Raw genomic sequence first — 17,733 nt, 5'->3', positions numbered from 1 at the left:
ACAGGTGGTTCAGAACACCTGTGCTCGGCTTCTGACCAAGTCCTCCAAACACACCCACATCACCCCGCTTCTCCTCCAGCTTCACTGGCTGCCAGGCAACTTCAGGGTTCATTTCAAGATCCTGGTTCTGGTCTATAGGGCCTTACATGGACAAGCACCATCTTACATTGGTGATCTTCTTAGTCCAGGGGTGTCCAATCCTGGTCCTCGAGGGCCGGTATCCAGCATGTTTTCGTTTTAACCTGTTTCAACACACCTGATTTTAATCAGCAGGTGATTAACAGACTTCTGCAGAGCCTGATGAGCTGCTGCACAGGTGATTCAACCAGCTAATCAAGCATGTTGAAGCAGAAAAACCACAAAACCTGCTGGTTACCGGCCCTCCAGGACCAGGATTGGACACCCCTTTCTTAGTCCCTACACCCCCAGCAGGTCCCTGAGGTCCAGTGATCAAAGCCTACTGGTTGTGCAGCACCAGGCTAAAGACCAAAGGTGACAGATCATTTGCTGCTGTGGCCCCGAGACTCTGGAACTCTCTCCCCCTGAGCCTGAGATCAGTGGACTCAGTGGTCTCCTTTAAAAAGCAGCTGAAGACTCACTTGTTCAAGCTGGCTTTTGTATGACCTTCTTCACCACTCTCTCTTTATTCTGCTCTCCCCACCTATTCCACCTTCCTCAGGATCCACTGATTTCCCTCTTTCCTATTCACTCTCTCTCTCTCTTTACATTTTTTAATCACAATTGTCTATTTTTTGCTCATTTTAAATATATTTTAATCATTTTCTAAATTCTTTTTTATATTTTACATTTTTTGTTTTTGTGGAGCGCCTCGTGACTTTTATCTTGAGAGGCGCTATAGAAATGATTTCTTCTTCTTCTTCTTCTTCTTCTTCTTCTTCTTCTTCTTCTTCTTCTTCTTCTTCTTCTTCTTCTTCTTCTTCTTCTTCTTCTTCTTCTTCTTCTTCTTCTTCTTCTTCTTCTTCTTCTTCTTCTTCTTCTTCTTCTGTCAAAGGTCAAATTGTGAACTTTGCGTCCAAAGACAGAGGAGTGCCTTTTATTGCTTTTCCTTACAACCTAAGCTAACTGAAACAGAAGGAGACATTTAGTAAGAAGTGCAACTTCTGAGAAGAGAGGACAGCCCCACTTGCAACAGCAGAATTTATGTGTTTTTAACAATGTCTGAATGGGAGGTGAGTATACAGGAAACAAGCTTTCGATGGACTTGAACTCTGTGACAGTTTCCACTTTTGCTTTAATTTAACAATCAGATTATTTGGATTCAGCCAACTTCAGATAATGTAAATAACAGAAGTGTATGTGAAGCTTTGAAAGTTCCAGGATTTATAAGAAGATGCTGACTCATCTTGACTTGGTCTGACACAGTGGACTGAGCTTATGACATGCATGACATGACATGCATCGACTGGATTTGACTTGACTTTAATTGACATGATATGGCATGACATGAATTGATTTGACTTGACATGACATGACTTGATCTGGCTCAACTTGACACGACATGACTTGCTCTCAGTTGACATGACATGATTTGATTTTACTTGACTTGACGTGGTTTGGCATGACATGACTTGATCTGACTTGAAAGGACTTGATCTGTCTTGAATTGAGATGACATGGCATGATCTGACTTGAGATGACATGACTGGATCTGACTTGACTTGACATGACATGATATGACATGACATGAATTGATTTGACTCTACATGACATGACTTGATCTGGCCCAACTTGACACGACATGACTTGTTCTGACTTGACATGACATGATTTGATTTTACTCGACTTGATATTATCGAGTCTTGCTAGTGAGTTTTTGCAATGAGCCAGCCCTTAAACTATGGCTGCAGGAAGATGGTATCATGGTTGCCAGGTGGAAATGATCAAGCAGACCCAGGTGAGAATAGCTGATGGATAAAAGTGGAAATTCAGAGTTTTTTTCAATGTGCTACAGAGGCGTGGGTTCTCTGTTTGTTAGCCGTTTAGCTAGCTGAGCAAGGATTCACGGGAGGTGTCTTGTAGCCTCACCTTAGTGTAAAATTTCCCAGAATATAGTGTGCTATTTTCAAAAGGATGGCGGATCAGGAGCCTGGAGCTACTTTGGGGGCAAATGTTCTGTTCGAATGTAAGTCAACTAATTATAGCTATCGGGCTGATATCATGTCTAAATGTATATATTTTTTTAGATCCAGTGCAGTTATCTATGGTTGCTTAGTAGTTTCAGCTTCGGTGGCTAGTGGGTAGTAACTCACTTATCTATTTAATTTAACCAGTATATACACAATTTAAAGGGACTTTACGGAATTTTAAATTTTTATGCTCGTGATTGCCCCCTCAGGCCAAAAGCGTAACGGCAGCTTCAATAGTAGGCTCGTGCACGAGGTGCGCATGCTGTACGTGCACACTCCTTAATGAAAATAACAGCTGAGACAGTTCTGTGTGTGTGTGTGTGTGTGTGTGTGTGTGTGTGTGTGTGTGTGCGGCCCGGAGGACAGAGGACAGGAGAACACGCAGCTAATTAATTAAATAATTTGGTTCTGTACCTTTCTCTTCAGCACAGCCGACAAAGGTTTATGATGGGTCAGTCCTCCTGCATGCTCAGATCATTCCCTTCCCTTGCTTGAAAAATGGTTTCAAAATGAAAGTTGAACCCACATCTTTTTTATCTGTGAATTCAATGCCGTTCGGCGAGTCTCAAATAAAAATTTGGGCATCTTACTGTAAAAAAATATATTATTAATGTAAAAAAGAAACTCTAAATAAACGATGTTCACACCCAGAATCAAATCTTCTGCTCGAGAGCCCAACGTCTTACTGGGTGAGCTAAAGCGCCAGTGACATCCTTTGTATCTGTAATATTTATACCCTTGATGACAGCTGAAACAACGTTCAAAGAACAGTTCGGAGCGAAAATGGCTATTTTGTTGCTAATTTGCAGGAAATATCTAGAAGAAAGTTCTACAGAAAGTAGCTAAGGGTCCTCAGAAATGTAGCTAGCTTTGTCACTAGGCGTTAGGAAGAGCGACAAAGTGGCACTGCCTCTCTCTCTGCTGCTAAAGCTACGAATGGCAAATGCTCCGGGCGATGCCTGAGCGTGAACGCGCATGAAGCAGCCTGCTCGACCCGAGCATCTCTCTTTTTCTGTGATTTTACAGAAAAATAGGCAATCACAGTAAAAATGCCAGGGCTCATTCTACAGGACCAGGGCATTGCAGGAGAATGTATGAAGAAGACATTTATTATTTCTATACATGTTTTGGCTGTCAAACTTTCATAATGCCCCTTTAAAAAGTAAAAGGCTCGTTATACATAAAATATAACTTAATCTCACGTGTCCCGTGAGGTAAGTTTGTTCCATTAAACCGATTTCTTTGATCAAGGAAGGACAGTGTCCTCATAGGCAAGGCGTCTGGCCTACCAAGACATTGCCTTATTAGGCCAGATGCCTTGACACTGAGGAACGCCCTTAGACCTGCTCCCATGTATTTTAGACGCAATTTTTATAGTTATATGTTATTCTATATAGAAATTATATTTTCTTCTTCTTCTTCTTCTTCTTCTTCTCATGAAGCCGCCAATATTTTTCAACAACTGGGCATCATTTCATTCATTTTCAACATAATTTCGATGGATATTTCCAGAGATTAACGGTAAAAACTACACATTGTCTCTTTAACAAAAAGTCAAGTTTTAAGCTAAGAAAGCAAGAAAATTGGTTTTTGTCCAAATGTATTTGGTTTTGCTCTTGAAGAATTCAAAATCTCACATTATAGAACAAATAACGTGGTAATAAAGTGAATAAATACAGGGATAAAAATAGAAATTAAGGAAATGAGCTGTTCTGTTAGTGGTTGTTGGTACCGGATGGATCTTCACCTACAGCCATGCCCAAGTTTACTGAGAATGGTCTGAAAAAGAAAATGTGCCTAAAAAAAATTCTCTCCTGATATCCCAAATTTAAACATGAAAAGTATTTGCGTGCAAAAATCTTTGAAAAAATACATTTGTCTAATTGTCCTCCTAAAGTCCGCAGAGTACGAGCCGTCACTTCCTGTTTCGGAGAAGTCCAACGCTCTAACTCGAGATATTGATCAAGCTTCAGCAGAAAGGATCGTGAGGATGCTGCAGCTCTGTGATGCTCAGATGTTTCAGGAAGAGACGGGACCGACCTATCAGGTTCACGTGTTTCGTATATCCCTCAGTTGAAACAGCGTTTTGGCAATAATCTCATTCAAATGTCATCGTTAGAGGCTTCTGAGCTGCCAGATGGTGAGAACTTTAATGGAAGTTGCAGAGAGGGTGCATCTTATTCTTCAGGTACTCTCTGTGTGATTGGAATTTGTTTTTACGGGTTTCTATGGCAACGAGTTACATCTGTCTCCTATCTGCAGGACCCTCAGGACAGCCTTGTTGTTCTGAGCGGCTGTGGTACTTCTGGACGACTTGCTTTTTTCATCACGGTAAAAGTTATCTCTGTTACTTCTAAAGAAACCCAACCGTGTCATCTGAATCGTGACGTCCTACTAGCTTCAGCGTGTCTCCTGTTTATGTTTGTTGTTAGTCCGGCTTCAACAAAGCGCTGAGGCAGCTGAACCGGAGCGACATTTATTCATACATCATCGCAGGAGGAGACAGGTTTGAACCACAGTAGTTTTGTGATCACTCATGCCCACAAATTTCACGCCATCATTTAAGACCAATAACTTCTTTTTTCTTCTCCCTCGTTGTCCTCAGAGCTCTGTTTTCCTCCCAAGAGGCTCCAGAGGACGACCCCAAACTGGGCATGCTCAGTCTGAAGAAGGTCAGGGATTTCGCTGGGGGATGAGTCCAAGATTGTGTCGGGAGTTTGAATGATAACGGGTTAACATGTTGCCTTGCAGGCATGTGAAGGAAAGAAGAGAGTCCTGTTCTTTGGGATTTCCTGTGGATTATCTGTGAGTCAGCTGCGTGTGCTCTACACATGAAAAGGTCTTTATAGTCTGAGAATTAAGGTGCATAAATAAAGTAAATACAAAATGTTGTTTTCAAAAGATTTATTTTAACCCTTCCACCATCCTAATGGGTGTGAGCCTGCGAGGAAAGTTGACCATTGAGCAGGGTTGATGGTTTATCCCTTGGGTCCACGTGGCAGGGGTGAGGAGTGAGCACCACCTCACCCCTGCCACGTGGACCTCAAGTGATGAACCATCAACCCTGCTCAATGGTCAACTTTCTTCGCGGCGTCACCCATAAAGACAGTGGGAGGGTTAAAGCTACCTGAGCCAACCTGTCAGGTCTTTGTGATCTTTTTTGGCCCTCAGAGGATTTTGTCTTGATTCTCTCCCATGATGCCATTTTTGCGACCCCCTACCCTTAGGTCTATAAACGAAAGGAGTGTTGGTTGCTTTGTGTTGTTGTGAGCTCATAAACCTACAGCAAATTGTACACTCCTGTTGTGTGAAGGGCTGCCATGCTATCTTCTCAAGAAGGCAAAAAGTTCTTGTTCTGCTTGGTTCTGCTTCAACTTCAGCTGCAGCTTACCGTAGCAACGCTAGTCATACACCTAAAATAGCTTCTTTTGTTAGCATCATGGCAGAGCCTGGAAGAAAGCGTACAAGAAAAATGTCTTTGGAGGTGATGCAAAGAGCTAAAACCATGGTGAACGTTGGTGTGGCCTACGCTAGTTTGAGGGAGCTGAAGGAGGATATTACAGACTGATGGTGACCTGGCTTTGTTGCTACCTGACTTGTAAGTAATATTTCTTTGTCTATCAGTGAGGATCCTTTTACTTTGTGGCTTATTTAGTATCAGTTGCCTAGTGTTAGCGTTAGCTCGTGGTTAGTGCTAGGTACAGCAGGGTTGTTTTTGACAGTTGTTTTTCTGCTTTCAACCACTAGGAGGGACAAGCGGGGACAATTCTACAGGTGTGACAGGTGGAGCTGAACTCAGCTTTCTAAATGTTGTGGTCTGATTATCTTGTTGAAGGTTGCATTTAATGAGGAAATTAATACGTTTAGAAATTTGATCACTCTGAGTTGCATGCGCAACTTGAACATGAACTTTGTCTTCAAACTCAGTCGCCTCCATCAGCCGCAAAAAGGAAAAAGACAGGAAAAATAAAAAAACACAGCTCTATGTCGCAGTAAAAATCATTGTCTATGGCTCCACCCACCTAGGCTTGGGACCGCCCACGGGAAGGAGAGAGCAGAGCTTGTTGAAGCTAGCTGTTAGCATTAGCAACTCAACAACATGGTGGAAGTCGCTCAGGCTTGTTTTATTTGCTGAAATAAAATAATGTTGCGTTTTCTACCCAAGAAATGAGTCGCATTAATGTCAGACAATCAGAGGTGAGATGTTTGCATATCATAAATATTAATGAGTAAGTGTCATAATCTTGTTGTTTTTGACCCCCTTCACTCCTCTGGCAAACCTGAAAAGAGACCGCCAGAGCTTTTTTCCCCTCAGAAAATGACTCTCTGTCACGAGTTGGGCAGGAGGAAGTTTAGGATCCAAGATGCAGAGAACCAGATGAACGAGGCAGGAGGTGGATGATGAAAATAAAATACTTTATTTAGGAGTAATCCAAGAGGGAAGGGAGCCAAAAACCAAAAATCCAAATATCCAAACCGAGAAATACAAAAACACTAGAGACCTAGAGACACTAGAAACACTGGAAACACTAGAGAGCAAACGAGACGAGTCTGACAAGATCAATGAGCCGACAAAACACTGAGACACAGACAGGGTTTTATACACTTTGGAGGAAGAAAGGGAGATGAGCTGCAGGTGTGTGGGGAGAGAGAGACCAGGTGAACTCAATTAACTAATCAGGAAGGAAACTAACACGACCTAAGTGTAAAGCCTAAAGACAAGAAGAGCAGCAAACATAACTAACATTCTAAGGGGGGAGCTGAAACTAAAGGAAAACACTACAGAAAGAAAAACTAAAGGGGTGTGACTAAAGGGGACCACGGCAGCACTGGACCTGGGAGGGGGATACCCGAGGAGGGAAACCTAGAGGGCTGAAGATCTGGGGACAAATGAGGAAGACAAGGAGGCACATGAGGGAGACATGGACAAGGACACAAGAGGGTGCTAGGAGACACAAAATGGAGAACTTAGAGAAGGATGGAGAACACAAGGAGACACATGAGGGGAGACGCAGACGCAGACCATGACACTCACAAGGCATCCAGTCAGGCTGAAGGCCACAGCAGATTTATTGAAGAAATGACTGATGAGTCCTTTAAAAGATAAAAAAAGAAGACATCTGTAAAGGACCAACATTTTTTATTCTTAATCATGAACATTGCTGCTCTAATTAGTGTTTTTCCGTTTCGTTTTAGGCTCCTTTTGTCGCTGGTCAGTTGAATTTTTGCCTACAGAATCTTGATGTTTTCACCCCTGTTCTTCTAGGCTTTAACCCCGTGCATCAGGCCAGGTATGTCATCTGCAGAAAAATGGCATCCAAAAACTGGTTAATCACTTTTTTTTTCAAAAATCTCTAATGATCATGTTTTAATTTGTAGGGATGAGCTCATACCTGGCTGCAACTTCACATTTCGCAGCGTGGCGGAAAAGATGCAGGAGCTCGCCAAGGGCCAGAAAGCTTTCCTCATCAACCCTGCAGTCGGGGTACCTTTTCTCTCATCATTTCCCATTCTTCCTCTCAACTGTTCAGGCTGCATTTGTGTCAAGTCCCCCAATGTACAAAATGACCAAGTGTGTGTGAAAATGTGTGTGTCCGCTCAGCCGGAAGCCATCAGCGGCTCGTCCAGGATGAAGGGAGGCAGCGGCACCAAGATCCTCCTGGAGGTGGTTTTATCTGCTGCTCACGCCGCGACTTTTGCAAACACGCCCATCACTTACCAGTACGTAGGAGCGGAGATGACAGGAAGATGGTGTCTGCTGTAGCAGAAGTGTTATTTATTTAAAAATTTGACACTTTTCACAATATTATGATGTCGCAATACCCTAGATTTAATATCTATTCATTAAATTTAATCAGAATTAAGTTCATAAGATGCCCATGAACTTAATTCCTCATGTAATCATTTAAAAATGACATTATGTTCAGTGAAGATATTTTACCACAGGTCATCAAAACTGTAAAATGAATTAATGCCAACAAAGTGAATGGTGCCAAAACCCAAACATGCACATATTTTCAACCCTATAAATATTTTCTGCCCCCTAGTGGAAGACTTAAGTACTGCAGGAGGACATTTTCATTGTTTTAAAATATAGTTTTTCTCTTATATCATGTCAAAAATACTCAAGGTATAAGATAATAAGCAGTTCAACCTTTAAATAATATATATTGATTATTAATATTATTTATTTTACTGGGTCTAAAAAGGCTTAAAACACTAAAACTGAGCTGCATTTTTTTACTGAAAACCTTAAATACATTAAATATTTGTTTTTTAGAGTAAATATGGGCGCCTAGTACGTGTGTGTACAAATACTTGAGTAATTCGTAAAACAAACACAAAAACTTTAAGACAAGGTTAAAAACAGACATTTAAAGGTTCTGATGTAGCTTTGCAGCACCTCCAGTCTCCTCTGTGCACCCAGAGGAGTTCCTTGTTATTTGTTAAGTGCTTCTTTGTGTTTAGAGAAAACAGCGTTCGGTCCGCTCCAGTGAACACCCAACAGGGGAATTTCTTTTACCTTTTTGTATACTGCATGTTTTCTGAGCTGCAAAAATTGTTTAGTGAGATGTTTACTTATTTAGCAACAGGATTTTCAAAACTAAATCCATCATGTTGCTTTTTATGGTCCCAATTATTGTGCTCTGCTGACCTCTAGTGGTTGCTTTAGAGAGCAACAGATCTCATTGGACTGCACTGCACTGCATGGGTGTCTAGTGTGGGTAAAAAGCAGATTTAAAACAAACAAACATTTTGTTCTGTTTATTTATTTATTTATTTTGTCCACCAGTAGTGTTCTGCAGAATATAAGTGCTTATCAACAAACTCTGGACAAAACGTACTCTCGGAGAGTTGAGATGGCTGCTCTGGTGGAGGCGGCGGGACACAGGTGGGACGCCCTGTTCCATAGCTCCGTGTCATTATTTAACATGAGAAGCTGATCGAACCTCTCTGTGTACCAGTTTGGCGTGTGGTGGGCGAGTCATTTACTTGGGTTGGGGCTCACTTGGTTTGTTGGGCCTCATTGATGCCAGCGAGTGCATTCCCACCTTTGGAGCAGGTGGGAGGACTTTCATAAACAGAAAGAAATCTAAGATTTGTGTAAACGCTTTTGTGCATTTTCTGATACGTGTGTTTCATAGATCACGAAGACGTTCGAGCTTTCGTCAGCGGAGGATACCAAGAGCTGAATAATGCTGAAGGACCTTTAAGTTCACTTGTACGTGAAGGATTTCTATTAAAATATGGAACCACTAGAGATGATAAATCTGTTATTAGTGGACCCAGAATTTTCAAAGAGGCTAATATGTGTACATGATATTCAGATGAACACATGAATCATCAGAGTATCGGCAACTCAGTGGAATCACATTAAATGATGCCTGGGTCCAAGTTAGCACCCTGCAATCTGACTTCCCTCTTTTTCCATTGTTAACGCTTTGGGGAAAACATGGCTGCTAACAGAAAACAAAACAAATCTCTGATTGAAGTCTTTCCAGTTCTCTGTGAAAGTCACCTAGGTCTACCCTCCTTGCAGGGTCCTGCTTTTTGCATATCACATGAGGATTTCCTCCAGCTGGTGCTGCCTGATCTCAGCAACAAGGACACTGTTCTGCTTGTCTTCACGTGCTCTGGTGACACCAGCTTGTTTTCATGTTTGAATCTGAGCCAGCATGAGTTTTAACAGCTCCTCTCCACAGATGATGTCAATCAGGTGGCAAAGCTGGCAAGAAGAGTGAGAGTAAAGACGTCCAACCTCCACGCTGTATATCACCTGACTGACAGAGACACGGCTGAACAAGTATCCATCTATCCATCTATCCATCTATCTATCTATCTATCTATCTATCTATCTATCTATCTATCTATCTATCTATCTATCTATCTATCTATCTATCTATCATCTATCATCTATCCATCTATCCATCTATCCATCTATCCATCTATCATCTATCATCTATCTATCTATCTATCTATCTATCATCTATCATCTATCCATCTATCTATCTATCTATTTCACACACACACACACACACACACACACACACACACACACACACACACACACACACACACACACACACACACGCACACACGCACACACACACACACACACACACACACACACACACACACACTGGTGGTGATAAACTACATCATAGCCACAGTACTTACCTACCTACCTACCAGTGTTGGGAAAGTAACTTTTCAAATGTAATTAGTTAGTTACTAATTACTTTGTAAAAAAAAGTAACACTAGATTATAAAAGTAACTAATTACCAAGAAAAGTAACTACTTAGTTACTTTTTTCATTAAAGAATGCAAGAAAAAGGGGTTAATTGAACTTCCATAATTTACTATAAATTACTACAATAGTAAAATATAAATGACTAATGACTGGAACATAATAATATGTATGTCCAAATGTTTGTTATAAACCTGAATAATTTAAATAAATAAGCACTTAACAGGAGGAACTACTAACAGGAACATTACACTTATCTAGACTATTAAAAGGTCACTGTGTGATATTCAACAAGACCCCAATCAGCTAATATTTAAAATTGCAAATAGAAACACCTGTAAAGTTTCCTGAGACTTTAAATTGTCTCTCAGTCTAGTTAAATTACAGAAATGAATGTAATTTTGCACAGTATTTTTATTTTTCCAGCTTCACATAATTGTGTGTTTTTAGTAGCATTTCTGTTGCTGCTAATCTAGTAATTGTCATGTTCTGTGGGTGGAGATGGCAGACCATGTGTGGTGGTGGGTTCCAGGAGGAAGAAGATCAGGCAGACAGATGAAAAAATAAAAATACGTTTATTTGTAGACTGGGAGCAACAGGACGGACGAACATGCACAAACGACAATGAACCGACAAAGACAGCAACAAGGAGGGAGGTATAAATACACAAGGGAATCAGGAACACATGGGCAGAGTAATCAGGGACAGGTGAGAACAATTAGGCTAATCAGGGCAGGAGAGACACAGTCAGGGAGGCCGGGGTGGATCATGACAGTAATGGTTCAATAAATAAATAAAATCCTTTAAAATGACACCAGAAGAGGCACAAGCCTGATGGAGGACTCACATTTACTAACGTGGGTCAGACCCAACCACAGAGGAGCTGAAGCTGGGTGGTGAACACACACAGGTAGTTCTAATAACACCTGAGCTCCATGACGTCTGGGACTGATGCATCAGTGTTACAGCGGGACTAAAGACATGATCAGAAACAGGTTACAACTGGATGATCTAGGAAGGCAGAAGATCAGGACGTCTGAGCGGTGAACAGGTGAGCGGACCTTCAGGATGTCCCGCTGTCACGCTAAGAAGGGCGTATATTCATCACGTCTTCCTCGTTCTTCACGGGCCGTGATGCATTTGGATGAAAACATCTGCCTCTTTAGCTCCTGGTCAGCTGATGACAGCTTCAACACACCGCGCTGCTTAACGCACGCTTTTCCTTATCAGTAACAGAAACGACGTTTTGATAAAAGAAGACGTAATAAATTAGTTTGCTCGTTACTGAAAGCAACATTTTTTTTAGTAACGTGGTTATTTTAAACGGCGTTATTCCCATCACTGCTCTGTTGCGTCTACAGCATGCGGTGAGAGTGAGAACGCTGAGGGTCTCCACCCACCCGGCCAATCATCATCGTGTTTGTAAGAGCGTTACCGACACCTCTCTCTCCCTGGCTGCAGCTGAAGTGTGGCGGTCAGAAAGCCTCACGCTGTTGCTCAACGTTCCACAAGCACATAGTAACGCACAACCTTCAGTCCCCAGTAACGGTAACAGCGTTGCAACAGTGGGAAAAGTAATTAATTAGATTATTCCGTTAAACAAAAAACGAACGCCGTTATTTTAAACTGAATTATTCCCATCTCTGCAACCTGCCTGCCCGCCTACCTACGAACCTACCTACCCGCCCACCCGCCTGCCTGCCTGCCTCCCTCATCAATACATCCAACTACCTACCTACCTACCCGCCCACCCGCCTGCCTGCCTGCCTCCCTCATCAATACATCCAACTACCTACCTACCTACCTGCCTGCCTGCCTACAAAACATGCCTGCCTGCCCGCCTGCCTACGAACATGCCTGCCTGCCTGCCCGCCCGCCCGCCCGCCTGCCTGCCTGCCTCCCTCATCAATACATCCAGGTTGTTTGTATTGCAGGCTGACATCATTAAACTATGTTCTTCCACGTTGAACCTCACCTGGCCTGCAGATCCACCTGCTTCATGGAGCTCATTAAACATGGTAGGTAATGAACTTTCTTTTCTTTTGATCTCTCTGACTCTGTATTATTAAATTTCCCTGGTTAGACTCAGAGTGTTTCTCTGTCGCTTTGCCAGGTTGAGAATCGGTTTCTTTTGTTCTCTCAGCAGTGGGAGCTGTCCACTAAGCTGCTGCTAAACGCCGTAAGCACTGGAGCTCACATCTTAAAGGGGAAGATTTACCAGAACCACATGATCGATCTGCAGGTTTCCAACAGCAAACTCTACTGCAGAGCCACACGTTTGCTCCAGGTACACAGAACCACTCTGCTGGCATACTGTCAAAAACTAGAAGGTTACTGGTGTGATAAGTGAAAGAAAAGAGACTGACTTTTTTCAGAAGTCGATGTTCTTTGCAAAAAAGTCAGAATTATATATTTTTTTCTGTTTTCGTTGGCCCTAATCCTTTATAATTCACTTTTTTATACATGAACCCAACATTTTATAAAATCTTACAGTATGTTGTTGCCTAATATTGTCCACAATCTACCTCAGTCATTTATTTACCATACTAAGTATAAGTATATAGGTTCTCTTTCCAGTTTAAAGTCTTTATTAGAGCATGTATTGCCATAAATTCTACTGTTTTGATTTAGTTGTTTTAAAATGCATCAATGAGGGCTGGAGATGGGCACCGGCTCCATGTGATCGTACACATGAAGTTTCAGAGGAATAAAAAATTACTGAAGGAATATTTTATGAGTCTTTAAAGCAACACTAACACATTTCCTGCTTCTCCCTCCTGCTGGTTGAAAGTGGAATTACAACAGTTGTAAACAACCCTGCTGCTGCCTGCTGTAGTTAGCGCTAACAATGAGCTAACTCTAACATGAGCCATTAGATAGTAAAATAAGCCTCAAAGTAAAAAATGTTATTACTCACAATTCCAGTAGCAACAAAGCCAGGTCACCATCAGTCTGAGGTTTTCTTTCCTCCCTCAAGCTAGTGCAGGTGGCAGCAATGTTCACTCTGATTTAGGGGGCAGATATTATAAGTTTTTGCTTCTTTCTGCTCCTTTTCATTTATGATTATTTGTGAACATTAATTGTTTTAATGTAACTTTTATTTGATTGATTGAATGAAATAAACGAAACAAACGAACGAACGGGCTCTGCTTCACCTCCACAGACAATCTCCTACTTTCACTTCTAGGCTCATCTATGATGTCAACAAAAAACCAAATTCTTTTATTTTCTTCTTGTGTTTTTATTGACAGGCTGGTGAACTAGAAAGCTAACTGCTAGCCTTTATATTGGCTAAATAGCTAAGAGCCATAAAGCAGAGACCTCCCACTAGTGATCCTACCTGAACAAAAACATGGTTAATGGCTTTTTCTGGTCAGCAGAGGGCGACAGAGCACTGAACAATGTGAAGTTGGTAAAGTTTCTACCTGAAGAATCACTGAAAGGCACTTTGAAAGTAGTAACTGAAAGTGTTAAGACTCTGACTTATTTTAAAACCCACAAATTTGTTACCATATTGTTATTAAACGATCCCATCCCATTTGAAACTTACATTCAGACCTGTTGGACGGGATCCAACACAACATGAACATTTTTTGAAAACAGCACTTAATGTTCAAGGACGTAGATTTGGCAAAGACGGAGGTGACGTATCCCCACCGATGTCCAACAGTGTTGGGCAAATTACTTCAAAACTGTAATGCATTATTTATGACTTGTTACCCTCATTTTAAAGTAATTCATTACATTACACCATTACTGATTTTAAAATGTAAGGCATTACACTACTTTTGCATTACTTTAAGTTACTTTCACCAAAACAACTTCAATATGAATCTGGTAATGTGGCGCTCAGTGAGCTCATGACATATATGTGAAAGGTGATGTGGTGTCTGAGCTAGGATTGCTGTTAAAAACAGTCATATGATAACAGTGCTTTAAAATGATTGTTTATTAAATAAAAGCAACAACAATCTGTACTCTCAGCACGCTGCCATCTTATAGGGCCATCTGAGCAGGGAGTGAGGTGGTGGGGGCTCCAAGCCTATATTTGCCTTGGTCCCCAAATGCCTTGATACGGCCCTGGATGTGGGACTGACTTCTGGGGTGATCTGATTCTATCACATGTATAAATATTAAATGCTGATATATTATTGCTTTTCACTGGTAAAAATGGCTATTGAGGATAAATCTACCTACTTTTATCTTGATGTTATATGAATAATTTCTGGCCCTTTCTCTCTCTGACCTTCCTGCATGCTGCATGTTTTCTCCGTCTTCCAGAAAAACTGTTTCCTAGATATCCTACTTTCTAACTAATCAGCCAAAGGGATCTACCAAACACACACACATAAAAAGCTTCAAATGCGCTGCGCTCCAGCAGCGATGAGTTGAAATCACCGGGACACAGACTATGAACTCAGCTGAAAAGTACATGAAGTACCAGAGAATATGGGCTGATGTAAACGACCACAAACGAATGACTTTGTTTTGGTGGAGCGATTTTGTGAATATAACAGCGGCCGCGCGCAGGACGCAACTGGAGGATTTGAGCCGTTACCGCTGCGTCCTCTCTGCTCATAGAATGCCCGCAAAGTTGGATCCATAAATGACGTCATTTATGTGGATACTGGATCTTTTTTCAGGCTTACTGCTATTTGAATTTTTAGGAAACCCACATCTTGATTCTGGGTTTAAATGCATTGTAATTACTGCGTTACTGACAATTGTACCGAGTAAATATCACCCTTTTCTTTCCCTGTGATGCCTTACATTACCACATTACAGCAAAAAGCAATGCATTACAGTAATTAATTACTTTTGTACCGCGTTACTCCCAACACTGTTATCCAACGATGACCAAATAGTCCCCACCAATAATTCCGCTAAAAAACAACATTCAATGTCTCGTTACCCTAGAGGTGCAGAAAAGGTTCAATTAATTTCCCCAACAACCAACCCTCACACTTTCGGTCATCACAATAAAAGCGCTGTACACCACATCCTGTCTCTTAAAAGTAGTTTAAATGAGGATGGAGGCAAAAAAGAAGAAGGTTGAGGACATATGGAGATTTTGACTAAAGTGAATACAACAATGATTTAATTTTACAACAATAAAACTAAATACAATTTGTACTTGGCAACTTTAGATTCCACCAGAGGGCAGAAAACATGTTTACGATTCAATAAAGCAGCTTTTTTGAGGAAAAATCAAGTCTTATTAAAACTATTAAAGAGAAAGAGCTCTTATAAACCAACACATTCTCACACCCAAAGCGATGGAAAATGACGCGTGTGACCAAGCGTCAAAATATGACGATCAGGGTGCCCCAGCGTGTCAGGAGAGGACACGCTGTCCCAGAGCATCGGTATCCGATGCCCGCGGTGACACGTGTCCCTGCGTGTCCTCTCCTGACACGCTGGGGCACCCTGATCGTCATATTTTGACGCTTGGTCACACACGTCATTTTCCGTCGCTTTGGGTGTGAGAATGTGTTGTATAAACTTAGAAATATGTGTATAGATATGAAACAATTGTTGTTAAAGGGTTAAATTGACATGTTTGATGTTAAAATGTTGGTGAGACACAATAGCTTTCAATAACATTTACCATTACAATTAAGTATTTAGAATAATTCTTGTGGGGAATCAGTACTTTATTGTTTGATCATGGATGAAAGAGAAAAACAAGTCCCCCACCAATGTCAAGAGCAAATCTACACCAATGCTTATGTTACCCACAATGCATCTCAATCCCAAGTAGTTTTATTGTGAAGGTTTTCCATAAGGCAATAGCACTTCCTAACCTCAAGCAGCAACACTCAATCAACTTCACGGCAAGCTGATCCAAACTCATTCTGGTTGTAGAGGATGTCTGGCCAGAAAGAGTCAGAGTGTGAGGAGGCTCTTCTGAAGGCCATCTATCGGGTCGATGTGCTTACAGCGGACATCACATCCTGTGGCGTCAAAAGCCACGTCCACATGGCCGCAAGACACAAGAAGGTATTGAAGTGTTGTGTAGGACGAAGGATGTGAGAATGGATGAATAAGAAAGCAAAAAGCAGATTGGATCATGTGTCCTCTCCTTATAGGTGGTCCCTTTGGCTTTGGTCTGTTTGCTGACTGGTTGCTCCATAAAAGAGGCGGAGTCTCATTTGGAAGAGAAGCCAATCGTTAGGGAGGCTGTGGCGGTGTACGCATCAAAAGTCATCAGCTCCACTCGGCTCATGAAATACGGACCTTTTAAAAACAATTAAATTACAACCGTAGAATTTTTGACACAATGTCAAAAATCACTAAATTGGAATTATTTTTTTTTTCTAATTCTAAAACATTTAATTTATTTTGTCTTCTTTTCTTTTACCTGCTCAACGACATAAATACCTAAAGGTTCAGCCATATTTTGTGAGCTACTCCTCAATCCGATCAGTACACACAGACACAACCACAGGTCCTGGATTAGTGTGACATGTGTGTGTGTGTGTGTGTGTGTGTGTGTGTGTGTGTGTGTGTGTGCATCTTGAGCAGCTTTGAGAATGTAGAGATGGAAACTCAGCAGCAAATGTCAGTGGCCTAGTGGTATAAGAGTCCGCCCAGGGATTGGGGTTCAAATCCCGGTCGGGTGATCATACCAGACTTTTAAAATGGGACCCAATGCCTCCTTGCTATACACTCAGTTTTAAGGGGTTGGTTTTGGGGGGGGGGGGGGGGGGGGGGGGGGTGTTAAACCACCAAATAGGTGTGTGTGTGTGTGTGTGTGTGTGTGTGTAAGTGTGTGCCAGAGGATGAGTGTTGTGAAGGGTTTTTTACTCTCAGACTGTTTTAAATTCTGGGCATGGGAGGGATTGTGGGCCTGCGGGGCTTTTTTAATTTGTTAAGCACTTTGAGTTACATTCATTGTATGATTAAGTGCAATTTAAATAAAGTTTGATTTGATTTGATATAGCTATAGCTAACTCACCCATGCATTAACACATACATTTAATCTTGTTTAAAGGGATATTTCACCCAAAATGAAAAATTGTCTGTTGACATATTTCCCAGCGTTAGATAAGTGGGAACAAGAACAATTTTTAACCAGTCCAGTCATTCTCCTGACCCGACTGTACTCCCTTAGCTTTAGCTTAGCCGAAAACACAGTAAGTGAATGGATCCAACTAGCATTGTGAGTAAAATAAAGTCCTTAAAATCATTCAGTAGTCATTCCAATTCCGCATGGTGACCTAAATATTCATATTGACTGCAAGTGAAAACAATTAGTAACATAAAGGAATCACAGGCGCCATTTTAGACTTGGGACTACTTTATGACAACGCACAGCTGTAAGCATCCGCTGAAAG

General features: G+C 41.5%; 1 protein-coding gene across 2 annotated transcripts; it reads left to right on the top strand.

Moving 5' to 3' along the window:
- Positions 1–888: 888 nt before the first annotated feature.
- On the top strand, positions 889–16,736 carry gckr (glucokinase (hexokinase 4) regulator). Of its 2 annotated transcripts, none has more exons than XM_070543872.1 (19): positions 889–1,190; positions 4,045–4,194; positions 4,267–4,335; positions 4,410–4,478; positions 4,580–4,653; positions 4,753–4,819; positions 4,899–4,952; positions 7,344–7,438; positions 7,527–7,632; positions 7,750–7,868; positions 8,944–9,039; positions 9,113–9,210; positions 9,293–9,369; positions 9,688–9,784; positions 9,851–9,951; positions 12,331–12,414; positions 12,540–12,683; positions 16,262–16,396; positions 16,486–16,736. In XM_070543872.1, the coding sequence occupies exons 1-19, from the start codon at positions 1,176–1,178 to the stop codon at positions 16,648–16,650; spliced, it is 1,815 nt and encodes a 604-aa protein (XP_070399973.1). In that variant the 5' UTR covers positions 889–1,175; the 3' UTR covers positions 16,651–16,736. The 2 variants fall into 2 exon arrangements, with proteins under 2 accessions (XP_070399973.1, XP_015808016.3); XM_015952530.3 differs by having other exon boundaries at positions 8,941–9,039.
- The last annotated feature ends 997 nt before the right edge of the window (positions 16,737–17,733 follow it).

The sequence above is a fragment of the Nothobranchius furzeri genome, chromosome 14 (genome assembly GCF_043380555.1).
Source record: "Nothobranchius furzeri strain GRZ-AD chromosome 14, NfurGRZ-RIMD1, whole genome shotgun sequence".
NCBI lineage: Eukaryota > Metazoa > Chordata > Actinopteri > Cyprinodontiformes > Nothobranchiidae > Nothobranchius > Nothobranchius furzeri.
Note: the sequence above shows the minus strand (reverse complement) of the source record. Positions and strands in the feature narration are given on the sequence as shown.

Bases quoted from the DNA above. Each gene is read 5' to 3' on its own strand.
- gckr (XM_015952530.3), top strand. The intron at 9,040-9,112 runs GTGGGACGCCCT...TCTGTGTACCAG, and splicing joins GTGGAGGCGGCGGGACACAG to TTTGGCGTGTGGTGGGCGAG. The intron at 16,397-16,485 runs GTATTGAAGTGT...CTCTCCTTATAG, and splicing joins TGGCCGCAAGACACAAGAAG to GTGGTCCCTTTGGCTTTGGT.